General features: G+C 41.8%; 2 protein-coding genes across 2 annotated transcripts; both read left to right on the top strand.

Annotated features, from left to right (window-relative positions):
- Positions 1-466: 466 nt before the first annotated feature.
- Positions 467-15,528, top strand: SMTNL2 (smoothelin like 2; the record flags this gene model as incomplete). Its single annotated transcript, XM_080630352.1, has 9 exons — positions 467-871; positions 5,398-5,482; positions 6,225-6,467; positions 7,164-7,217; positions 8,748-8,823; positions 10,830-11,000; positions 11,574-11,691; positions 13,226-13,377; positions 14,062-15,528. 9 exons carry the CDS (start codon positions 467-469, stop codon positions 14,186-14,188), a joined length of 1,431 nt encoding a protein of 476 aa, XP_080486478.1. The 3' UTR covers positions 14,189-15,528.
- On the top strand, positions 14,086-25,973 carry TEKT1 (tektin 1). The gene is made up of 8 exons (XM_080630353.1): positions 14,086-14,207; positions 21,433-21,676; positions 22,043-22,208; positions 22,481-22,609; positions 23,042-23,185; positions 24,432-24,654; positions 25,270-25,466; positions 25,720-25,973. Exons 2-8 carry the CDS (start codon positions 21,487-21,489, stop codon positions 25,877-25,879), a joined length of 1,209 nt encoding a protein of 402 aa, XP_080486479.1. The 5' UTR covers positions 14,086-14,207; positions 21,433-21,486; the 3' UTR covers positions 25,880-25,973.
- Positions 25,974-26,451: the final 478 nt, after the last annotated feature.

Genomic DNA, 26,451 nt, shown 5'->3' with positions numbered 1-26,451 from the left:
CCCCCCTCCCGGAAGAGATAAAATGTGTGTACTTGGTATCATCATCCAAACAACCTGGGAAAAAACAAGTAGTCACCCTTCCTCTCCTCGCTCTGTCTCTTAACTATTCCTCACCGAACCCCATCCTTCCTTCCCCACGGCGCCGGCGCCCCGCCCGCAGCCCACCTCGCTCGGCCCTCTCAGGCCTTCACAGCCCTGGGCAGCTGCGTACCAGCCAGTGCCCCCGCCCCTTCTCCCTCCCCCTTCCACCGTGCGGCCTGAAATTGCACCTCCCCGGCTGAACGAGCACACGCAGGGCAGCGCGGGCCGGCGGAGCTGGGCGGCAGCGGGGACCGGGCTTAGGGCAGCCCGCGCCCTCAGAAGGGAGGGGAAGAAAAGCGGGAAGGGAGGTGGCCGGGCGGCTGCGGCCAGCGGCCCCCGACCTCCCACGCGTCACTGGCGGCGCAGCCTGCGGTCAACAGACACCATGGCCGGCGAGCCGGAGGATCTGAGCAGCCGAGAAGCGCAGAACGTCTGCGAGGCCCTGGGGCGCTACGAGGACACCCTGCGGGGCGCCGTGCGCGAGATCCACGTGGACATCCAGGTGTTCAAGCAGGGCGTGGGGCGGCAGGTGGAGGAGGTGCTGCGCCTCGCCAGCCCCCTGGCGCACACCGTGTCCGAGCTGCAGCAGGAGAACCGGCGCCTGCGGGCGCAGCTGGAGCGCCTGTCCCGGCAGGTGGAGGCCCTTGGCCGGTCGGCGGGGCTGCCGCAGGAGTGGGCGGACGAGGCGGTGCGGAGGCCCCAGGCCGCGGGACCCGCCTTTCCGGGAGACGGTTCGGCCGGCGGCAGGTTTTCCAGCCGTGCCAAGTTGGCTGTTACCGGCCGGAGCCAAGTAAGTGCTGGCTGCGGCCGGGGACGGCGAGGACGAGAGGCTGCATGAGCAGATGCCTCGCGGGTGTTGCCGGGCTTTGCGCTGGTGCAAGGGAGCGTCAGGGGCATGGGGCTCTTTTGCAGTGCAGGGTCAAGGGGCTTTTGGGAGGTGCTCTGAGAAATGGTCTTGGCCTGGATACCACCTGGAGATGTTCTTGATTACAGCACTGCTTGGTCACGCTGGGATCCTGGTTAGAGTGGGAGCAACCTGTCAGCGTGGTTAGAAGTAAGAAGAAAAGCTGGGTCCGTCTCAGCTATCAATATGCATACGGACAGGGACATCTGTGCATCTTTCTGGACTTGATTAAGGGGGGGTCTGTGTGCCAGTAGTGCTGTTTGCCAGTTGGCAAGCTCACAAAGGAGAACAGCTTAGCATAGAGCAGGCAGTAACATGTTTTCCTAAGATACTGACATAGCATCCTGCAGTGAGGCAGTTTTGCTGGATGACCACTGTCCTACACTGCCGCAGATGGTCCATGAGAAGAGGCGTCAAGCAAGCTGTTATGGTCTCCACGACCTAAACTAGTACAGACACATTCCTCGCAGTGGTATAACTCTCTTTGCAGTGTAGTGGAGCCTTGTAACTTGGTACATGGAAGTCCTAGTTAGTGGGAAACTCATCTGGTGCTGAGATGTTTCGTGTAATACTTTTTCTATGTGTCAGGCTTTATGGAAAGAATTGAGAGCTCCTGTGCAGCCTTTGACACCAGGAGGTGGCAGCCAGACAGTATGTCAGGATTCAGTCACACAAAATGGTCAGATAATAGAGACCTGGCTTTCACAGATGACAGCCTATTTTGTGTAATCTTGACTAAGCCATGTCTTGAGGGGTCTTCAAGACTGTGAAAAGCAGGTCTATGGTCTCTCCAGGCTTTGGGAATGGAAAATAAAAGCTTGGAAATTAAATGAACTCAAATTGGTGGGAATGAGCAGGGAGTCTATTGTGTTCTAGCCTTTTTTGTGCCTACTGACTCAAGAAAGGGCACACAGGGCTTCCCGCAGCTGACGAAGTAGAAGGGTAAAGCTGTTGCTTGATGTGTTGTTTCAACATTGTTGTGGCAACTGCTGCCTTTTCCCCCGCGTGACAGAGGTAAATAGCTTACACACAACTTGTAGATCTGTTCCCTTTTGTTCCATGAAACCATCCACACTTGTTTGTATTGCAAGGAACAGAAGTAAGCTGAGTGACAGGGAAGGCACAAAGGGATGTGGTTCCTCACGCCATCTCACCAGCCTCATCACCTCTGCACGCATTGTAGTGTGTACTTCACACTGTGAGAAGTCTTGCATCAAGGTTATGGCAATATTCGGCTTTGGGTATTGGTCTGCATTAAAGCACAGAATGAGCTTTTGGAATTGAAACCTCCTCACTTTGCTTTGAGGGTTCAGGGAAGATCACTTAGGTACTGATAGTAATTCAGTGCCCTCACAGCAATTTTCCCTGGAAGTCTGGACAAGTTCCCAGGTTAGCATAGCTGACCGAGAAGGAATTTCAGTACTGAGAACCATGGGAGGTGTGGCTAGGGCTACACACACCAAACACATGCAGTGAAAACATGATTTTGTGGGTAAGGCTCTGATGTGGCTGTGCCCACATGCTTAAAGAGCAAGCCTTGGTTGCTGTGCTGGTCACCCAGATTCTCTGTAATGAAGAAAGTGTTTCCTCAGGTGCTTGCAATTTGTGGTTTATGTGGCCACATCACTTGAAGCAGAGTACCATAAATGACACTGTGTATGTTTTCAGATAAATGAGTACTCATGATAAAAACTGGTGATGATTCTAGCCTTAGTAAATACTTCTATGAGATACCAGGAACAAATAATGCTGACATGGACATAGTAGCAAATAAAGATGCTCCCTTCTGTTCCTGAAGAGATTTATTGGCCGAGTTCCTTTTTACTGTATGGTTGATGTCAGTGTTTATCCCAACATAAGGCTGTGTTCTGTTGCCCTCAACATTTCTAGCAAAATACTGGAATTGTATTGAATACTTGTAAATTCAGTTACTGAATTTTCTCATGCATAGTACCTTCTGACAAATATAAAAGTTTAAAAATAATTTTATTTTCACAGATTAAAAGATCTGAATACAGTAACAGATCCAGTCTAGCAGCAGCAAGTTAGACTGTGCATATGGAAGCATTCTCTGTGAGAATAGCAGATGATATAAAAATGGGAAGTATTTTTTATTATTAGAAGAGACAAATGTTATTTTAAAGAAGCTGTTCGTATGGTGATGTGTTGTGAAAAAGTTTGCAGACTGGCTTTGCAAAAGAACTTATCATTCCTTTTGGGACTATGCTGAGTAACTAAAGAATGAGCTTTGTTGGATGTGAGCTCTTCTCAAAACCTGACTGTAATGAAGCCTCAAAATGGAAGAGATGCTACAAAAAATCAGTGGAGCTTAGATAGCAGAATTGTGCTTTTGCTTGTGAGAAAGTTCTAGATGCTTTGAACATTTCAACTTCCCAGTCTAGTTTATTTTCCTTTCTTTTTAAATAAGAAAGAGGAAAATTAAAAGGAAGCAGAAGTTCTAGTATGAGTTGATATACTGAACTTCATTATAGATTTGATTGTAGAACTTGTAGTGTATCTTAAGGGAAGCTAACTTGGTTGTGAAATGGACATTCTAACTTCCAGCTATCTTAGGTGCATCTGAAGCCTTCTTTGGATGTCGGTGGAAATCTGTCAGTCTTGTTACTGGGGCTATAAGTACATTGTGTTAAACCATGGTGTTGTGTTATTGAGTATCTGAGTGGTGATGGTGGTTGTTTAAAAAAGGAAAAAAAAGAAGTCTTATGTTTGAGTGGTTTAGACTCAGGAATGTTTTGGCTCATCATTCAACCTCCACGCTTTATCTAGTGGAGCACGTAAGTGCATCTGGGAACATAGGGCCCAGCCTTTAAGTCAAGAGAAGGATTTTCCTTGACTTGTGTAAGCATTTAGCTCAAATCCTGCTATGTGCACCTGTGTTCCAGTGAAACCAGTTGGAGACTGACACTTGAATATCTAGGAGGATCAGAATCTAAGCCCACAACTGTATACTCTGACAAAAACTCTGTTTAGGCTGCCTTACTGTAATCTACTGCTAGTAAACAAATTCTTAGCAAGATCTCAGACCATAGTTACCAGGATTTGTCTGGGATTTGTACTTGAGGTAATGAAAGTTCTAGTATCTCAAGTAATGGATGTTAACAGTCTGTGCACTCTGCAGCATCTGACACAAATAAGTACTTTTAAATAATCACGAAGTTGTGTTAGCCTTGTGTGGTGTCCTTAGCTAGTTTTGAATAAGTGTAAACAGCAGACAAGGTCCATGAAACTTACTTTTCTTGATTTATATTGGAGTGATCATGATGGTGTCTGTATTTTACATGTGATATAGTTTTCCAGCCTATGAATAAATTAATATTTTGTGATGAAACTATGTAATAAGTAAAACTACTCTTTTGCTCTGTATTTCCTGTGTATGAAAAGCAGAGACAAATTAAGTTCTTACATGTAAACACCCCACTTCTTTCCTTTTCTGTTATGTTCTGTTGGTTTCATAATTACCTGTACTATAAAATCTTTTTCAGTAATCTATCTTAAGTCTTTTTGTCTGTCTTTAAAAACAAAACTTGTTTGGATTGAGTTTATAAGAATTTTTGATTATGTTTATAAAAGCACATTACATATTTATTTATTCATTAAATAAATAACTTGGCCAATCTGGTAGTTAGATATATGTCTAGAATAAATTGAAACTTTTGAATGCAATTTCTGTTGGGGAATTTCGCTCTACAGCTTGTGTGTGCTGCTTTTTGGAAACTATATATTTTTATTTGAAGTAACCGTCTATCTGTAAAGCACTTTCTTCTTTCTTTAGTTCCCATGAAACTGGATAAATCTCTTGATTTTTTGCACACACACATGAACCAATGAGGAAAGAAAAATTCTTGGCTGATTTTCTGGGGTTGTATTGGCAATCATAGGGAAAAATATGGTGGTTCTCTGAGAAAAGCTATCCGTACAGAAGTTGTGGATTATAATGCAGCTGTAAAGTTCTAGGATCACATTTAGTTTATGTAATGCTTTTATAGTACATTATCAGAATGGGATTCTTTTTCTGAAGCAAACAGAAAAAAACCTGTAGAGCATCAAGTGTTTTACGTAATCTCTGTCTCCTCTATTATGCAGTCTCTTCTATGTATCACCTTCACAGTGGATTCTGATATCTCTGACAAAAGTGGAAGGCTTCTCCTAAGTGCATGGGGTCTTTGAGGGCAACCATGTGAAAATTGATATGCCCTGCATTGCCAATGCATAGTTTGTAGGTTTGGCTCTTGGGGTTAGATAGTTGTGCCCTTCTTGTGTTGTGGTCAGTAGCCCAAGGAAGGCCTGTTCTTGGCGTGTGTTTCTGGATATTCTTCTAACTTTTGCTGCTGCTTGAAATTTAGCTGTCTCTTGTTTGAAATTTAGCTCATGTCTCTTGTCTGTTCTGACAGAGTGTAGATCTGGATGACCGCCACAATGCTGAGTTCAGAAGAGTTTTTAGTTCTTCCATCATTGAAAATGGTCATCAGTCTTCAGGTAGGAACAGGGCATGAAATGAAATAGCAATACTTGTAAAATAACTTGGTCCTGGCAGTCATAGAGCAGCCCTCAGATTCTGCAAGCATTAGAATCTGCTATGGTTTCAGCATGGGTATTGTACTGTAGCACTGATACAATTTAACTTTATTTCCTTATTAGGAGTTTAACTTTTAAACTTTATTGGTAAGCGTGCTCTATGGTGTTTCATGAATTAGAGATGACTACTGTGACATTATCTTGGGGCACTAATGATTTAAGGCCTGCTATTCTGGTTGCCATTGTAGCCTTGCATCCCAAAATATTTTGCAAATTACCTGTCTGCATCCATTACCCTTGGGTGGAGGAAGAACCTGCTGTCTCCATTTTAGAGAAAACAGGCACACAGCATTTCATAAAACCATGAAAACAGCAATAATGCTGACTCGTAACCCACAGCAGGAGATGGGGGGTGGGAGCTGCACAGAGGAAGATGAGGAGTTTAGCAAATGCAACTGCTAGTGGGTTAATGATCTGGAGAATGTGAGATTCATGTAGGACAGGTATGATTGCTGCAAGGATCACTTACGCTAGGGTTGTTTCTACAGCATGCTGTAAATGGTATTAACATCCCACAGGGAGAAGTAGGTGCAATAATTACAATAACTTGTAAAATAAAGTTGTTGCATGCAAATTGGTTTTTTTAACTTTGTTACAAATCTGCAAATAAATTTACTTCCTCTCTCCTTTTCTTCTTACCCAGTAGGTCAGGCAAAAGTCTCCCATGAACTGACCTCTTTTCACATGTCAGAGACATCCCCTGAAGCCCATGCCCCTGCAGTCACCTTACAGATGCCCCATCTTCCCGTTACTGCAGTAACCAGGATATCAGAGAAGTTTTCAGGAGAGACTGTTTGTTCAACAGGAACAAATAATGCGTCTGCTGGCCTGCTGGGACAGAGCAAGAGCAAAAATGCAATGGCAGCAAAAACTTCCAACCAGTCAGGTAACAGACAAAAATAATTTGTTTGATGAAGCTGTGACCTATTTCTTTACTTGAAGCAACTGGTGCTACAGGACTTCTCCTATGATTTAGTGGTGCTTATGAAACTTCACTTCTACGCTACATATCCCATGGTGGGACACCCTGACTTAGAAAATTGTGGGTCCTAGATTCAGCTTTAGGCTGTAATGTCATATATGCTGAAAATTTTTGCTGCCTGATATAGTTAAGTTCATAGCGCAGGCTATCTTCTAGCTCAGTTACTGAATAAGTATCTCTTCAATGCTATTTTAATGAAATTCACAGGAATTTTTAGTGCTTTGAGACCTGAGGCCCCCTGAGAAGTTAAGCAGGTATTTAGCTAATGGGCTCAATATTTGGAGGGAGGAATGACCAACAGCAGACAGACACATACACACAAGTCAGAGTGATTTCAGAATTGTACTTACATCTTAATTTAGTTAATTTTGTTGTGTTGTAAATAAAGCTCATTCATATTGAAGTCATTCATCTCTGAGTTGTATTTCATGTACAATTAGTGATGGTGACACTTACAGATCAGACTATATGTATTGGTCAAAAATTAGAGAGACATCAGATTGAATTGCCAGCAAGAGAGAGGGATTATTTGCAGATTATTCTTTCAGCTTTTATTTTATTAAAGCAAATCCTCTCTTTATCTTTTTTCTGCTGTTTCAGTGAAGGCCTGGAATTCAAATATGCTGACAACAGTGGGTTCATCTGCTACTGGAGGTAAGTGTTCTTATTAGCATGTCCATATGCAACACAAATTGAGGGGGATTCCATGTTCCACATCTGGGGAATTCAGATCTGAGCATATAGTTCCAATTAATAGGTACATGGTAATATTAAAATTGTTAACAAGACTGCATGCAGATTTGGTTTCCCAGGTATTATGGAAAGTTGTTCCACTGTATCAGATTCTCAATCTGTTCAACGGAAGGGGTACTTGTCCTTGTTTGCACAGAAGTGTACATGTGTACTGTTAGGTAATCTCTGCAATGGAAACAATAGGTGCCAGGGAAGTGTGGCAAACACAGTCTGAGCAGTGAAGATTTCGGCTGACCAAGTGAAAACTGTGCCTGAAATCAAGGTAATGGCAGTTGGAAAGTGGTGAGCCCACCCTATGGATGGTGAAGCAAATTCCTTGAGCAGAATAGCAGTAAGTAGTCTTCTTCATGTATCAATGTGCCAAAGGACAAAATGCCTTAAGAATTTTCAATTTCAGTTGAAATAGATGAGTTGAGCTCTATCCAAAAGTATTTTGAGTTGATATCACCAAGCTTTTACTGTCTATACCATATACTGGCATTTCACAGTGGTCTCAATGCCAGTTTAGCAAAGATGTAGCTCAGCTGGAATGGGGATCACCTGAGATTTGCATAAATTTCTGGCAACTGTTTGTGGTCCCAAATTTGTCACATCTGTATGTTGGAATTTACTAGGGCATTTTACATGAGAAATTTATTTGATCTGGATTCCTTCCATAAGCAGTGGAGAGAGTTTGCATTTTCAGAGAGTCTTGTTGACATTAATCAGGTTGGATTGCTTCTAAGATGCAGTCTTTCTTCATATATAGAAGGAGCCTTCAGTAAATGAGTTGCTGGCTTATGCAACAAGTTCTGGCTTTAGTGCGTTAAAAATGGGCAAGTCACTCTGTTGCTGCGCATTTACAGAGCATAGCTGGTGTCCAGAGCTGGCTTATGAGAGACAAAGCACAAAAAGTAGAATGTCTGGAGGATCTGATGGTCTGAAGCCATCTTTGTAACCTTTGCAGTCTGTTTGACTTAAAAACATTTCCTGGTGAAAATTAGGTAATTTAAATTATGCTCTCAGTCATGGCAGACTTCCTAGGGCTACTTATGTCTACCAGAATGACTACTGCAAGATGAGCTGTAGCACAATTTCTTCCATTTACTGGATTGTCATCTATGGCAGCATACCCTCCTCTTGAGGTCTGCACAAGGGCCTGAAATGATCAAACCTTCCCAGTGCAGTTTTATCAAAGGCATCTTCTCACAGCCCTTTCTGGCATGTTTATACCATCCTTGCTGCAGGGCAGTGATTTTGCAGGGGAATTAAACCCCTTGGGAAGATCCTTTCCCAGTTTATTAGATCAAACTAGAAGTTAGACAGGCCTGCAGCTATTCACTGTGGTGAGTGTGTGGCTATCTCTCAGGAAATGGTTTGGAAATGTATGAGGAAAGGAGATAAAACAAGTTTCTGCCCTAATGTATTTTTGTCTTTCCTGCTTTTATACAGAGAACACTACTTCTGTCACTAAATCCGACTCAACTGTGAGCTATGGGACAAGTAGTGGAACCAAAACTGATGAAAGGTACGCATTTTACTTCACATTTTGTTAGGCCATTGTGGTCAGTATAGTCTCAAGGGAGAGGTGTTTTACTGGTGTGGAGAACAGGTGAGTCCCAGATGCTGTATTTTAAGCGTTGAATGTATAATTGTATGTTAACCTACTTGCCCCATTACATTAACCTAGTTAATACGTTCTCTATGTGTACTGTGTCCATCAACATGTAAATGGGCGTATTCCTCTTAACAACATTTCTACTTTCAGGGAATAACCCATCAGTGACTACTGGAATAATCACACTACCTGTACTAAAACCATCCTAGTGATGTACTGTATAATAGTAGTTTTTGTTCAACATGGCAGTGCTTGAATCATAGCCTGAATTGTCTCAAGTTAAACAGTTCCTCATTTCTAGCCGTACCAGTAGCTGGCGTACCAGGTTATCTATTGATTGCACTTCTCATGTGAAATCAGCAATGTGCCTTATATAAGATCCTATATGTCTAGCTTCAGGACTCCCTAAAACCCTCGCATGACTGCTCTTTTGTGCCTCTGGTTCCTGTGTTAGTGTCATATCTCAGCTGATCCTCACAGCTTTCTTTGCATGACACATCTGGTAGGCTATGTATCAACATCTCACCCATGATTGCAGCATTGGATAGCCTTAGCACTTTTGGTTCCCTTGGTTTTGGGAGGCTTCTTCAGGCTGCCACTCCAGTGCACCAAAGAACAGGTGAGTTCCAGATGCTGTATTTAAGCCCATTAAAGTTTGTGAGCTTTCCTGAGGGCTAAATGGAGCGGAGATGGGAAGGGATAAAAGTCTTTTGTAGAGCAATTTGAAGCAGCCCTAATTGTGGATTTCAGTACTGTTACAGAGTTAGTCAGTAAAACTCTCAGTGTCAGCAGTGGATTTTTGTTAGGAGGAGTAACTTGTCAGGTCCTTTGAAAATATTTGTTAAAATACTCATCTGTGTTGAAATTTGTGCATTGGGCTTGTTTTTGGAAACCAACGTATAACTGCCATCAAATATCATTAGTTTGGCTAGCCTAGACTTTGTGTATAAATGCACTGCTGAAGACTGCTACACATCCTTGATTAACTTGGAGTCACAGTTGCTTAGTATAGGATTACATGGTATCATAATTACTGCTGGCATATCCAGGTATCCTCAGTGTGCAAAATATCCATCATGAAAAATGGGAGGGCAGCTAATTTAAATCTCTCAAATTGGGCTTGCATCTGCCTTGAAAATTATGCCAAATTTGTCATTACATTTCTTCTGAGTTAGTTCCAACATCCACACTTTCATATTTGAGTCATGATACACTGAGCACCCTAGAGAACTTGCTGTCAGATCTGACCTCCATCTGTACCAGAAATTAATGTGTGACACTGATTCATTGCTCTTTGCCTCAGTTTCCCCATCTCTATCATGTGGAACATTTCCAAATGTGACCTGTTGCTGGTGAAGTGGTTTACGGCTCAAATAAACACAAATTAGAATATAATCCTATATTTCTCGGTCAAATGACCAGCGTGTGGTCAGCAAAGCAACACTGACCTAAGCTCAGAATTCTGTGTACTCTAACTAAAAAGTTGAGAAGTACTTTCTGAATTACTTGTCAAGTTCTGTATTTAAAATGTAATTTACCCTCCCGGGAACTCCAAAGTTGGAAGTTAGTGCTGCTCTGGGGCTGCAGTGGGGCTGGTTTTTTCTTTTTGGTTTTGTGGGGTTTTGTTGTTTTGGTTTTTTTTGCTGTTGTGTTTGTTTTGTTTGGTTTTTTTTTTCCTGTCTCTCCTTTCTCAGAGATGTTTAATTGTTATTCTTGGCATTTGTGACTTGTCCAGCTATGTCTTATTTGTAAAAGTACCTTTGATTTTTACTTAAATTGCTTTTCACTCATTCAGGTCCTCTTGAAACAGCTCTTTTGGGAGGTTTAGAGTAGGCAACAGTTGGATCTTTATGCTGACTTCTAGCAGCACCAAACATTTTGTTTAACAATATACTTTCCATGTTATGTTTCTCCAGTGCCACTGACAGTTACTGTGATGTGAACCCCAGCTCTCACTCCTCTCCTCCCCCTGTACAGCGCCAAGTTGAAAGGAGGCGAGAACTGGTGCGGTCTCAGACACTCCCGCGGGTCATAGGAACACAGGCCAGGAAAGCGCTTTTCGACAAATCTGACTGTGGTGCTGGAAGGTATGTTGAAGCCTCATCTCCAGCATGGGTTTGTTAATGGAAAATAATTTGTCAATTACCAGCAGAGGACAGCTGGGTGAGAGGACTTGACTCTCAATGTAGGATTTTGAGCTAAGGGACAGTACGAGGTCATGTGTAGCTTCCCTGACTTCACAGACTGAATGCTGGAAATTCACATCTATACATTCTCCTGGCTTTGAAGGCATTCAGCTGAAGAAACAAGTGCCTTTTATCAGGAGAGAGTGCTGTGGAAGATGCCTTCTCTGTTATTAAAAGAGACTAGGAATATAGTGATTTTGTGTTGCCATTCGTTAAGGACAGAAAGCATGGACTGTTCTCTATGTACCATGTTGGGGGTATAATTTAAATAGAAGAGGCTTGGAATCAGTTCTGGCGTTAGGGAAATGGAAGTTAGTTTTTCTTGCAGGACCAACAAACTTAAGTTTCAGCAAGATGTTTCTCAAATATCACCTGGACAGAGGCTGACCTGGGCAAGGTTGCGTAGATAGTGCCTACAAGTAGGTTTAAATTTTTCTAGAATGTAATTTAATCTGGTCTCTGTTAATTTTCCAGAGGAAAAGGTGAATCCAGAGCTAAGCTGAAGAGGTCGCAGAGTTTTGCGGTTGCCAGCGCTAGCAGCATTAAGCAAATTCTGTTAGACTGGTGTCGCTCAAAAACCATAGGATACAAGGTGAAGACACACTGGCACTTTCAGCACTTTCTTTCTCAGAAGAGTTTGCCACTAAAGTGTACTGAAAAAGTGCATGTAAAACATACTAAACAATGAGTTAACTTACACAAAGCCATCAAGTTCTGTGTGGGTAACACAAACATTGTGGTTTGCATGGGCAGCACTTACAGACAGTTATTGCATGAGTGAGATTCTGTATGTCTGTCAAAGCAATGCATTAGTGTTTGTCTGAAAGCCTATATGTTTCTGCTTCTGGATAAAGACTGCAGTGTCCACTTAAACTTGAGAAGAAACTTCTTCTCAGTGAGGGTGACAGAACACTGGAACAGGCTGCCCAGGGAGGTTGTGGAGTCTCCTTCTCTGGAGACATTCAAAACCCGCCTGGACACATTCCTGTGTAACCTCATCCAAGTGTTCCTGCTCCAGCGGGGGGATTGGACTAGATGATCTTTTGAGGTCCCTTCCAATCTCTAACATACTGTGATACTGTGTACACTTGCATTTTTTTCTTAGTCACAGGCTTTTGCATTCTCATTGTATATGGCAAGATCTGAATGACATTTTGCCAGTATGTGGAGGCTATGGCCCTTTTGCTACACAGCAGACCAAAGTACTCTCTACTAGTATTGGACATGTGAATTTGTAGTAAATAGTTGAGGCTGAATCACATGGTGTTAGTGAGCTAATTTCTATGAGGTAACATCAGCATAGCTAAAAGAATTCAGCAGTTGAGATTTTAGGAATTTTAGCTGGCCTTAAACTGAAATTGCCAAAGTAATTTCTATGAGAAAGAAAATTATTTGTGTGTGTAATATGTTTTTCAGCGTTATTGTAAAATGTGCATTATTATTGCTGAACTCTAAGTTATAGTATACGTAAACAGAACTAGTGAAAATTACTGTCAGTTGCTTACCAGAAAAGCTGGGGCTTGAATTTTACATGATGGCAAAGTAGCATGAGACAGGAGCCCACTGTGGCAGTGGAAAGTAACAATAAACATTTGTTGTAAGAATCAGGTTTTGCAAGAGGTGTAATGCTTCCTGTATTTCTACCTATCTGTGTGTAAACAGGCATTGAATTGGGCCTTACTGAAAGCAAAACAAGCAAGCATAATCGTTATGTAGTGCTATTCACAGCCACAAAATGAACTGTTCTTCAATTATAAATGCTTTACAGGGATAAGCAGCGTCCTTAGTTTTCACAGATACTCAGCTAGTGCATTGGGCCTGCTCCAGAGCTCACGTTCTTCCCAGTATTTTCACTGGGGTTTGGATCAGGCACCTTGGCTGTGTGTCTGCTTTGCATCTAGGCATTGCAGGCAAAAGGCTTTCATTTGCTGAGCGTGCTGTTTTTTCTCAGAATACAAATAATGTAATGGATAATGGATATACTAAAAGGGAAAGACAAACCATGAAGCCTGTGCTCTGTTGCCTTGGTTAGTGGGAGAGGACAGAAAACTTCAGTAAGCAAAAGCAGTTGCACTTCCCTCTTCATCCATACTACATTAACATGCATGATTTTTTCATTATGACAGCACATTGATCTCCAGAATTTCTCCTCAAGCTGGAATGATGGGATGGCATTTTGTGCTCTTGTGCATTCTTTCTTTCCTGAGGCTTTTGATTATAATAAGCTGGACCCAGCTGATCGCAAGCAGAACTTTGAGCTGGCCTTCACCATGGCTGAGTGAGTATCGCACTAGATCTCTGTGAAGTGCTTCCAGTTCAAGTCTAATGCAGCTGGGCAGCAGTGAAGAGTTTAATCATTCTTATAGATACTATATCACTAGCTTACATGTGTCATGCCAAAAAAGATGATAAAGCCCTGCCTAGAGAATGCATAGGACATGAGCCTCAGCAGTCTGGAGTAAGAGGTGGTTTTACCAGGCGCAGGATTATTCACTGGAAACAATCCACAGCCACATGGGCCTTCATTGGCACATTTCATCTGTTCTCGTGTTTCCCTGTTCTTTTGGAACTTCATATATAATAACCAGAAAAACTCAAGATTTGCAAACTTACATGACCCTGCTTACTGAGAATTGGGCAGGTGAATGTGAAATTGGGCTACATACTACAGATATCAGGGATGTGAATGGCAGCCAATGAAAAAGAAAAGGCCCTACAGGGCTTTAGATCAGATCCCAGTACAGAAGAGGGAAAGAACCGGAATATTCCGTGAGCACAAAAATAACAATCTCTAACCTGAGTTTGACCATTTCATAGTAAAATGAAATGTTGCTGATAAACCTCAGGATTTCTTAAATTCTTCAGTGATGCTCAAATCAGAGCAGCAAATGAATCTTGGCACTGGTTACCGGCTTCAAGATTTAACTCTAGATTTACTGTATCTGTTTTATCATTACCACAGGAAAATGGCTCATTGCGATCGTCTGATAGAAGTGGATGACATGATGGTGATGGGTCACAAGCCAGATCCCATGTGTGTCTTCACGTATGTCCAGTCTCTATACAATCATCTACGACACTTTGAATAAACCCATCGACACCTCTCTGGTACTGAAGGGTTAAGTACACTGCTAATAGAAAGAGTGGCATTTTGCAAATGGAACACTGTTATTTCTTGCTTTTTACTGTCCTTTTGCTTACATTCAGCTGTGTGGCTGACTGAAGTGTTTCTGAGCAATGCCCCGAAGTGTTGCATCACATCAGTATTATATGTCAGTAATACAGAAATACATTTTAAAAAGGCAAAAAACATAGGGAAAAGTAACTTTGGTGCTAGCAGGGGGTTGGATTTTTAATATTCTTTAATTTAAAGGTCACAGGAAGCTAAATTGCTGTTCCTGTCTCTGTTAGGCTGGAGACACAGTCTTATGCAGTGTACAGTAACTCTGCTATGAAGGTGTTCCCTCTTAAAATTCAGGTAAAACTCCAGAAAATAGCATCTTCAATTCTACTTCTCTGTTAAGCATGGCACAAAATAAATAGCAGATGGACAAGGAAAATTCTGAGAGTACTCAACTGCTAGGGCATTATTGCCTCTCCTCCAACCCTAACCCCCACTATAGCATAAGTGCATGTACACATCAAACAGGCATTGTTCTGTTCTCTTAAATCTGAACAAGAACATAGCCTCTTACCTGCTGACTGGGATGACGGATAACTACCATGTTACAGAACAGCAGTTGTCTGTAATGGTCAAATCTAAAGTGATTTGCTTAGAGGCTTGCTAAAACCTCTGCTTGCAGTACTGGATTTATTTCCTGATTATGAAGAACAGCAACAGCTGGGCTCTTCTGTGTATAAGAGTGTGTTTGCATGGTTTAGAATTACACTCATAATAGAAGCAAGACTGTAATGTGCTTTGACCTAGACTCTGGGGGAAAGCAACTCTCCAGTGTGCACAGGAATTAAGTCTTGATGACTTGCTCAGTCCTCGGGCTGACTCAGAGGTGGACAGGCAACATGCCTAGAAAGTATGAAAGGTGGGAGTTTTGAAATGCCTTGGACTAGTTCCCCTTTTCAGTTAAATCAGTGTTAAAACCACAGTGCATTAGGATTATCCCAGATTTACTGAACAAAAAGGTCATGTGTCACCCTTTCTGTTTTTTTCTCTGATAAATCAACAGTTTTGTTTTCATAGTGAATGTTAAAAATAAAACCACTAAAAAAGCATACTTCAGAACAAAAAAGAAGCTTTTTACAAGTATTTCTACCCTAAGAACAGGCTCATAGAAAGTAAAAACTGAAAGCCATGAGCCCTCTGCTCATGCTAGAAAATGTTTATTAACCTGTATTTGTGCTTTTTGTAGATATTTATAAAGATTACTTTGGCTCTGTATTGATGACCATTTGTAATAAAATGTCAAATGCTCTCCAGCTTTACTGCTTCTCTTTAGAATGAAGGTTTTGTAATTTGTCTTTAGAATGACAGGTAACAAACTTGGTGAAAAGAAACTAGAGCTTTTCATCAGAAGTTTTTTATTCTAGTCATGATCTTGTGTGCTCTGAATTTCAGTTTTAAAAGTACATAAGTTTAATTCCATTTGGAACAGGATTTTAGTTCAGCCTCCCTTTCTAGTGAAGTTTACTTAAGAAACCCTAAGTGAAGTAACCACTTCTGTTAGCAGTTTCAGGAGAGAAAAGAAAACAAACCCCAAATACCAAAAATTTACAAAGGTAAAGTATAACTTAATGTGAAGGTCTGGATCATCAAGTTCTGTTTGAAGGGTAGCTAAGCTGTTGCTATGACACTATGGAAACAGTTTGAAAGACTTAGTAGCTGAAAGATACTGGGTCAAACTAACTGGACCCTTGGTATCGTTGATCTCACAGCTTTAGTCCAAGTGGACAGAGGTTGGGTGGGCTGTTCATATTTGTCATGTGACTTAAGGTTTTGGCTTTGTCTTGAATGACCATAATTCTCAGAAGGAAGTGTGCTCCTGTTGCTCCATGAAATGCACCTTAAGGATAAACACACTGTACTTGTGTTTTGGAGAGGTGATTAAAGTAAGCATGATCAAAAATCTATCCACAGCTGACACATGCGATACACATATTTGCATTCTTAACAGCAGAATACTTTCAATTGACTAGCAGAGCCAAGTTCCATCATAGCTAAAAGAGGAGAAATACTGGCTTTATACATCACATTCCTTCATAGTCCCAGGTCATGGGTGATTTTCCTGTCATGTCAATGTTAAAGATACATGTTGGCCAGTTCAGGCCTACTAGCATATTACAAACAGTGACATTATTGCCAAATCACTAGGGGGGCAGGGGTGTGTGTTACATCTTTTCTATGACTTAATTTGCTGCCACAGCTAACCAGAAGCTGTTTTACAGGTTGGGTTTTTTTTTAAGTCTTCCCACTTCAGAGAGGTGACGGTAAAGATACCTGATGCTTGCCGGTAAACTAATTGCAGGGTAGCAGAAGACTGTAAGTTGAGTTTAACTGCTGGTGGTTTGCATGTAAGAAGATGAGGGAGATGGTGCTATGATGTAATTTTAACCTTGACTATGAGATTGTATGATTATATTGAAATTATGTAACATATGCCCCTGCTGGATTTTTTTGCGTTTAAGGAGGAAAAAAAAGCGCTAAGAGAGTGTGTGTATATATGACAGCAAATGTGTTCCGCATGAGTGATAAAGTGAACATGTTAAGTCAGTATAGTGTATGTTTTACATAGATGGACTGTTTCCTGGCTTTTCTAATGTTTCTGCACTGTATCAAAATTCAGTACTAAGGTGATCTATTGCAACTTGATCCAACTTTTAAAAGGCAGATCAGTTCATTCTGTGCAAGATTTTCAAAATAATTTCAGCAGAGACGTAAAGGACACTTTTTAAAATGATGTTTGTGTGCAGCTTCCCACAGCAGGGAAGTCCTCCTTGGAACTATAATAATTGTATGGATGCCTTTCAACACTTTTCCCTTTGTGTGACATTTCCAATGAGGTGTATGCTTGAACTAGTGCAAAACTCTTGGATATGTGTAATTAGGTATAAAAATAGCCCACATGGTTCAACCTCTGTCATTAATTTAAACCTGGCGTGGTTTGCAGAGATAGTTTTAAAGTGTCCAAAATAAAAGTTGGCATTGCTTTATGTAAGGTGCATTTAAAAGTCACTTTTGGTTCTGCTAAAATAGCTCTGGGTCTAGATAAAGCCTCAGTGGAATTAACATAGAATCACAGAAAGTTTAGGTTTGAGGGGACCTCTAGTCCCTTCCAACTAGAGGAAAGGCCATCTAGTCCAGCCCCCTGCAATGAGCAGGGACATCTTGAACTAGATCAGGTTACTCACAAGTACATGCAGCCTGGCCTGGAATGCCTCCAGGGATGTGGCATTTACCTCCTCTCTGAGCAACTTGTGCCAAAGTTTCACCACCCTCGTTGTAAAAAAAAATTCTTCCTTGTATCTAGTCTAAATCTACCCTCTTTACTTAAAACTATTACCCCTTGTCCTGTCCCAACAGGTCCTGCTATAAAGTTTGTCTCTGTCTTTTACACCCCTTCTTTTTATTACTGTGAGCTGCCCTAAGATCTCCCCAGAGCCTTCTCTCCTCCAGGCTCAACAAACCTGGCTCTCTCAGTCTGTCTTCATAAAGGATTAATCCAGACCCCAGTGAGCACTGGAATTCAGACCCGTTGCACAGTCTGCTTTACAGTTTCAGAAACACTGAAAGTGAGCAGTTGGTGCTGCAGTATCAGCTTAAGCTAGTGAACTTTCCCACTTCAACCCACTGTCACAGCAGTTTGGATGACCGTTTAATCCTCTGGAGGATGAGGCTGTCTGCGATGATTTTAATGCATATAATAAGGACCATAGTGACTCATTTAGAGTCCAGTCTCATTCATGCTGGTTAATTAGACTCCTCCACAGGAAACATAAAGAGTTTTTCCAGACTGAGGACTTCAGCCGCCTCCTCACCAGTAACGCGCGCAGCGCAGTCTGCGCGGACGCCGCTCTCCACAGCGCGGCGCTGCCTCCCCCAGGCCCCGCTCACCCTGTGTGGTGGGCAGCAGCGCGCGGGCGGCCCTCGCCGCGGCCCCCGCGCACCGGCTGCGCGCGAGCCCGAGCGGCGCCGCCTGCGCCGAGAGCGCCAGGACGCGTCGCGCAGCTCTTCGCGCGCCGACGGGGACGCCGCTGCGACCGTTGAGGAGAGCGCCGGGCTGCTGCGGCGGCCGCTGATTGGCTGCGGGCGGCTGGGGCCGGGGCCGGTCGCCGCCGCCGGGCGGTGAGGGGCGGTTCCGGTGTCAGTTTCCTCTGGGTTGTGCCGGCTCTGGGCTGATTTTGCCTGTTACCTGGCGAGCAGCGCTGCTGTCAGCCTCAGGAAGTCTGCAATGATTTAGCCCCCGAAAACCATTTGAGGTAAGAATAAAATTTCCGTATATTGTATAATTCATATTGAAGGATCAGTTGTAAAATCCAGTTGTAAATTTGGTATTAACACTTTAAAAGGAAGGGGTATTTTTGTTTTTTTGTTTTTTATGGTCAGCTAACAATGAGGAATAGCGTTAGGGTTGGTAACTGCAAATGAATTACTTTATGATGGTATCGCTCACAGGTTGGGTCAGGACAGCACCAGATACTGGGTTTTCAGAGCAAAGCTGCACGCAGGTCTGTGGGTCTCACGGGAACGTCACTGGAGATTGCTCAGCTTTCAGAGTGACTGAGCACGTTTTCAGAAACAAAATGTTCATTGTTTTCAACCACCGCCAACCACTGCTCATCATTTTCAGTTTATTATGAATCATTCTGTCACCCGTCTTTAATTTGCTCATGTTGCTTTTAAAGCCTTGGAATGTTACTGAGAGTACATACAGGTATTAAAACTTTGTGGAAGACAAACTAATATGCAGCCTGATACATACTCTGTGTCTCATGGTGGCCAAAGTAAACCTTGGTTCAAACTAGCTCCAAGTTCAGATTACTTAAGTCATTAGAAATCTTTCAGTTATCATGGAAATGGCTGCAGTTGCTGCTCCAGCTGTTAGTGTGACAAAATTTACTGTTTTCAGCAACTTATTTTAGCATATTAATAATTTGTTAGAAAAATACTCACTGGGGAGAAAGAAAGGGGGAAGTGTTACCTGGACCAACGGCAGGCAGAATGTACAAATCAAGAGACAGTCCATGGAAGTATTGCTCTCTTGTACAAATAGTTGCGTACTACACATGTGTGGTATAACATATATATACTGATAAAACTGATATAAATACCATATATATAAAAATACCATATAATACATATATACCATATATATATATATACACACCGTATAAACAGATTTACAGGTCTGTCTCAGAAGTGGCCTATGTAATTGATTCTGATCAGTTGTTCAGCCGAGTCACAGTTTTGCTTCACCTTGTGAATCAGAAGCATGCTGAGCATCTGTGACCACAGCTTTCCATCCTCCTGTATCTGTCAGTGTATGTTCTTCATTTTCCTTGCTTGTTTTGGACCCCATTCTCTGCTGCTTCTTGAATATCTAGGTCCTTCTCATCCCAGAGTAATGTCAACCCTATGTTCTCAAGCCTGTATTTGGCTAACTCTGAAATGCCTTCATTTTTCTGTAAGACAGTGTTTCTTCAGTTAAAAAAAAACCTTTTTTTGCTCCTCTGGAGTATGTGCAGATTTCCGTTTCCAGGGCAGCTGGAACGAGAGGCACTGTAGTTACCAGTTTTAATGATCACTGAATTTAGCTCCTGTTAAATTGAAGTAGCTTTCTAGCTGTCACTCCACTGTATTTGCAGGCAGCAATTGCAGTTACTTCCCACTTTTCTTCTGGTCAATGCTACTTACTTCCTTCTCAGTTTGCAATCTCTTTGGACCTTGCTGGGAACTCTGAGAAACCCTGCTCTCGTCTGAACTACATCAGAGATAATTCAGAGGGGGCATAACTGTACCATCTGATGTAATGCTCTGTTGTCTCCTTCATTTCATTTGGCTGGCTCCCAATCTCTTTTGTCCAGGAAAGGATATAGTTGCCACAAAGATGGCGCATGCCGCTAAGGATATTTAATGACTGACATTTTAGATAGCTAGGTATTTACACATTTTCTTTCACAATCTTAATGCACTTCTGCACTAAATTGATCAAAAATTGTTGTCCGAAGCTGTGGGAACCATCTCAACTAATGTACAAAGAACACATTTTTATTTCCACACAGATCTGAACCAGGAATGGGTGAAAGGAAGCACCACTGGCTGCTGTGTGCTGGCACCTCTCCCACCAAAGGCAGTAACAGGAGGTTGCTGGAGGCAGCGCTGCTGCTCCCATGACAACCGGTTTGTTGCCTTCCCTGCTGCACTGGGCCACCTCCTGGGATATTTAGTCGCACATTCAAAAAGAAACCATATGCTGCTGCTGTGGAGATAGAGGATGGAAGACAGTTGGGAGGAAACCCCTTCCCATGAAACGGAGTTGAAGATGTGGCACTTAGCCAGGGTTTGACCCTGGGAGCGATGTCAGCCAAGAAGTTCATGAGGCAGAAAGGGGATTGTTTTAAGGGTGAATGTTAAGATGTTATCTGCTGAAGTGTGGGTAAAGCTGTGTGTTGCTGAGGAGCAGCTGTGAGCTGGGGTGAGAAATTATCTCAGGAGCACTGTATGAGCATAATGCAAGAATAGGAAAATTGATAATCAAACTGTTGTGACTTTGCATAGATCTGGGGCATTGTTTTCACTCTGCATTAAACCCATGTTCCCAATATGCTTTGTTCTGCTTCAGCCCTCCCTAGACTTTTCCATTTCCTCATTTACCTGCTGTATTTCCTCCTCCAGTTTTTTTTTTCCCCTAATGACCATTACATTTCTTTTTTACAACCTACACTTCATTCACCTCTCCAGCCATATTCTTGAAAGGTGTTTAATTCTCCAAACTGTGGGAGATTATCTTATATATTTGTTCACTTTTTATCAATTTTCTGTGATTGTCCATTTAGTAATTCCATCCTTCCTTAGGCCTCCTTTTCTTTCACTTCTCTTCTGCCTCCTATGGCAGACAGCCCATCTTTTCCTCTTAGTTCCACTTTCAACCCTCTCCTCCTAGCTTCCATTCCCAAAGTCTTCTGTTTCTTAATTCTCCCATTCCAAACTTTTCCTCCTGCACCTTAGCAAAATCTTGGGCAGCCCTGTGCAAGAAGTCTTGTCTTTTCATACCTGTGTCATTCTGCAGGTGAAAAAGGCAGGAATTTTTCTCACCCTTATGTACCTGCCTTTTTCCCTTCTTTTTTCTGCAACCAAATGTAATGCTATTCCTGTTTTCAGGTTCCACATTCCAAGAACTGACCTGTGTTATTTCCAGAAACTTTCTACAAAACAATGGCCAGACTGTTGCAAGCTCCACTCAAATTTCATCCCTCAGAATGGGACATTGCAGCCAGGATGCAGTGTGCCAGTACAGAGTCTCTGAAATCAAGATCAGAGCGCATGATAGCTGAGAGTCAGAGGCTGCTGGATGAAATAGAAAAGACAACTCAGAAAACCCAAAGTGATGTCAACAAGAAACTAGGTAATCCGATGTATTCTGCAAATGTCAAGATATGTTGAGCTGTATGTTTAAGGAAGACTTAGAAAATCAGTTGCTAGTGAATAGGAGTATATGTCTTTGATTTCATGGAAAAATCAAAAATATTTTATGAAATATTTTGAGGCAGACTCTTTATTTTGTAACACATAGATAAACCACACAGAAAGCTATTCCAACCAAACTTCCTGACACAGGGTTGCAAAACTGTCCACACATCAGCCTACAGCATTACATGCACTCCACTATGGAATAAGTCTATTTTTAGTCATATCTAAGATCTGACCCACAGTGGTCTCGCATGTAGAGATGGGCTTGTATTAAAACCTGTTCACAATTGTCATTCTGCAGAGCAGAGGCAGGAAGAAATAAAATTCTGGAAGCAAGAATTAAGTAACAAACTTGAAGAAGTTGTTCATGAGACAGAGTTACTATTAACATTCAAGACTCTCCTGGAGAAATCATTGGAGAGCTGCAAAGAGCCACTTGTCATTGCCCAGAAATGTCTCCTGAACAGGTGAGATGATAATCAGAAGAAAAGCATTCAGGGAGAGAAAAAAAAAAAATCTAGATAATCAAAGTTTAACAAATAATAGAAAAGGCTGTAAATTAAGGACAGTGGAGTAAAGTCTGATTTAGGTGTTATAACACTGGGGAACCCAGGTCATAAAGGAAAGACTTCTATGTGGCAAGAAAAAGTCTTCAGTTGGGAAAGCTGGGCTTCATCATCTTCTGTTAACTGCAGGCATTTCAACAATGGGGCTGATGGGTTTTCCTCTTTTTGTTCAGGCAGAGGAGAGTTGGGATTGACTTGGTGCATGATGAAGTGGAACAGGAACTGGTGAAGGAAGTTGAAGTCCTCCAGGGGGTTATTGCTTTGCTTGGACGTACATTGGAACAAACTGATGAGCAAATCAGGTGCAAAGTGTGTAACTGAACACTGATAAGCTGAAAAGTAGGACAGTCATATTCCTGAGAAGTTGTAGGGTCAGGCTGAGCACAGGTCCAAAGTTACCTTCAGTGCTAAACAGTTACAAGGAGGTCAGTCCTAATTCATATCATTCAATCAGTAATGTTGAGAAGTTCTGCTTGTTAGAACTCAAAGTACTTGCACAGAACACCTGGCCTTCTCATGACCCAGTCCTGTGCTTTTAATTCCGATTGGAATTGTACCATCAATATATACAGAGGCAGCCTCACGCTCTTGATTTTGGGACTTTGCAACTAACACTTTGTACATTAAGAATTCCATAACAGCATTTGTATTACTTAATGCATATATGCATGCATGTTATGGAAACCTGTAAGTGCCTACACTTTGGCTTACAGTCTGGTTGTTTCTCCTTCTAGACTAAACCGTTCAGCAAAATATAACCTGGAAATGGATCTGAAGGACAAGTTCACAGCTTTGATGATTGATGATTACTGTACTAGCTTGACAAACAACACTCCTGATACGAGATACACTAATAATGCAGCGAGAATAGAAGGAAAGTAAGTGGTTATTTGGTTCAATTAACAAAAGGTAACTATACAGCCAGTATGAGCTGTCTCCGTAAATAGCAAGATTATTTGTGTAAAACAGACTATATCTGTCCATCATCTGTCTGTTGTAGATTGGGGTTTTTTTCTACTTCTGTCCATCACTTCAGTATCTATCTGTGTAACATGTCTGAAATATGCCACAATAATCATGTTCCCAGTGAACTGCAGTTCACTAACAGTTTTTGAGGCTCACAGCTAAGGAAAAATTCACACATTACTTAAACCCAGAATGTATTTCCTAATCTAGCTTCCTCTCCTCTCCCAGGATGTCCTAATGGGGAGAACGCTGGACTGGGACACCCAGGATGTAGAGTCAGTTTCTGACTCAGTCACTAACCTGTCAAATGCACCCTTTCTCTGTGGGCTAGTTAGTGTGAATGCTTTAGATAGAGAAATAGCTACCACAGAAAAACTGGCTGAGAAGAGGAAACATACTGAGAAGGCAGTGTGTGAGAGACAGTCTCACAACGACACTACGGCCTCTACAAGAACTGACAAACTTGGAACACAAGGAGACTGACCGCTCTTGCTGCTAATGTGTTAGCGTACATCAATGACAGGTTGGATAACTCAGGCAGAATAGTCTTGGCTGTTATATGCAAATTACAATTACAGCTTTATATATCCACCCAATAAAACAAGGAACCCTCTGAAGAACTTTCCAGACACCTGCCTGCGAGCCACTGGTGAACAAGTATGACCCTCTAATCTTGGGATACAGTTGGGGGTTGGCTTCCCAACTATTGCTCCAACCAGGTATTATAAGTGACTGTCTTACAGGTAGTGAATGGTGTGAGAGAATAAGTGGATGTTCTGTGTCAATAGTTACCTTTGATTAATAGTAACATCTGAATAATATTATTAACAACAGCTTGTTTAATTACAGTTGTTCTAAGAAATATTGTTTGTAATCTATATTTCCCCCACAACAACATATTACTTTATCAGGGAAAGGTACAAAGTTGCAGTGTGACTTCAGCAAATTCATTTTCATCCTACGCTTGTCTACTTTGTTCTGAAATGCTTGCAACATTTATTTTGTATCTGTAGAATTCCCAGCACAACTAGAACTAACTGGGACATACAGTTAATAGAATTGCTTTGTTCTCAGTTTTGTGGAGTAACTATAGATTTATGAAGTCGCAAAGGGTTTGATGGTGCCATTCGATGACCTTTTATTTTTAATTTCTTTCAGTTTTGTTAGCACTGAAGACTGGATAGATTTCTCAAATATAAATGTTGAAAAGGCTGACAAGCAGCGAAACAATTCTTTGGCATTAAGGGTGCTTATTGATGGCATCCTCTCACAGACAGCGAATGACATACGCAAGCAACGTGAGATGGTGAATGCTGCGCTTAGAAATAGGGTGAAGGAAGTCAAGGATGCCAAGCACAAGCTAGAGACACTCCTTGCAATGGTGAGTGGTGGGGGACAGTTAGTGATAAAGTAGAGACCATGGGCTTGGATTATCTGCCAGTTTTCTCAATCCATTGGCTTGAGCTACTTTGCTTTAAGAATTTTACTTTTGCAATGCTGGTAGCCCCTGCTACTTCACACACCCCAAAAAAATGTTGTCTTACATTTTCTCAGCTCTGTGCACACCACTAGAGAGATGAATTTCTGAAATCACATGATGTAAGTGTTGCTATAGACATTAGTAAAGTCAGGATTTCTCTTGTGATTTTTAGTTACATGGGAATCCTACAGAATTTTCATGATTGTAATATAAGAGCATAATAACTTATAAAATCAGGGTCAGTGTGCTTGATATTTGATGCATGAAAACTGAGTGTTAATATTAAAAAATAATTGCTGAGCATAGATCTCCAGTTTCACTCAGAAAAGTGTCACCTGCTCTCAAATGAAGGAATCATAATCCTGTCTGACCTTTGTAAAATATCCTTTGACGAAATAACATTTTAACATAATGAGTGTTATAGTTTTATTACTATAACTGACTATTAAAGATGTTGACAACTTTAACCACTGTAAGAGCCAGTGTGCAGCACTTCCTTCTGTTGGATTTGTTAAGGTGATGGATGAGACTGCCTCACAGGAGAAGAACATTGCAGCCTTAAAGCAAGCAATTGCTGATAAAGAAGGACCTGTTAAATTGGCTCAAACCCGCTTGGAAGCAAGAAACCATCGCCCCAATGTGGAATTCTGTTACGACACAGTGCAATACAGGCTGATAAGTGAAGTTGAAGAAATTACAAGAAATATTCAAAGGCAAGTGGAAATGGGCAAAAGAGAAAATCTGTGGTATAGATTACTATGTTAACGACTCAAAGTAAATCGGATCCCAGCTACTCTCCCTGAAAGGCTGGGAAGGGCAGGACACTTTAAAGGAAGCTGCATGTCTCTTGGTGAAGCCTCTTCCGTCTTTTTTTTTTTTTTTTCAATTCCTCAGAATTCTTATACCATATGAAAAAAAAACTATCATTGTGTTTTCAAGTAATGTCTGTCTTGTTTTTCCTGTTAGGTTACAGGATGCACTAGCAGAGGCTGAGACAGAGCTGAAAGCTCTGAGCCGACAACAGCTTTCCTTGGAGGAGGAGATCCAGGTGAAGGAGAATACATTGTACATCGATGAAGTGCTCTGCATGCAAATGAGGGAGTCTGTTAACATTAACAACTTCTGAAGCCATCACACTGGGAGATTGTGTGCTCTCCAGAGAGTCATTTCCTGCTGAAATTTTATTGACAAACCTCCAGATTTATTGGTTTGGCTCAATGCTGTCCTGGTTCTAGTTGTGCAAGATAATTAAAACACATCTAGTACTTACAGCTCTCTGTTTTACAGCTATCTATCTATGCTCTAGAACACCTGATGAAATCTCCCACTTGGTAATAAAATCCCAGAATCAGAAGAAATGTCCCTTCTGCCATGTCATTTATCGTGTATGCAACCAGTGGTATCTTTTGCCAGTGAAAAGTGTAGAAACTGTGGAAGCTAGAACAGGAGACTCCTCAAAACTCACTTGTTGGAAGCTGGGTGAGTAGCCATGGAGTTTTGTAGCCATGAGTATGTTTTGTTCTTAGTATCTGCTGTTAAGGAGGCACAGGCTGTATATCAAACTTAAGTTGTAGGGACTGGTGATACACTGGATAGTGCATCTGACTACACCTGAGTCAAGATCAAGCCAAGGCTGAGTTTGGACTAATCACTTCCCCAACCGATTTCTCAGTTTCCCTCTTTGTAAAATGGAAACAA

The sequence above is a fragment of the Psittacula echo genome (genome assembly GCF_963264785.1).
Source record: "Psittacula echo genome assembly, chromosome: 15".
NCBI classification, from domain to species: Eukaryota; Metazoa; Chordata; class Aves; order Psittaciformes; family Psittacidae; genus Psittacula; species Psittacula echo.
The sequence above is the reverse complement of the archived record's forward strand: the minus strand, read 5'-3'. Positions and strand labels throughout refer to the sequence as shown.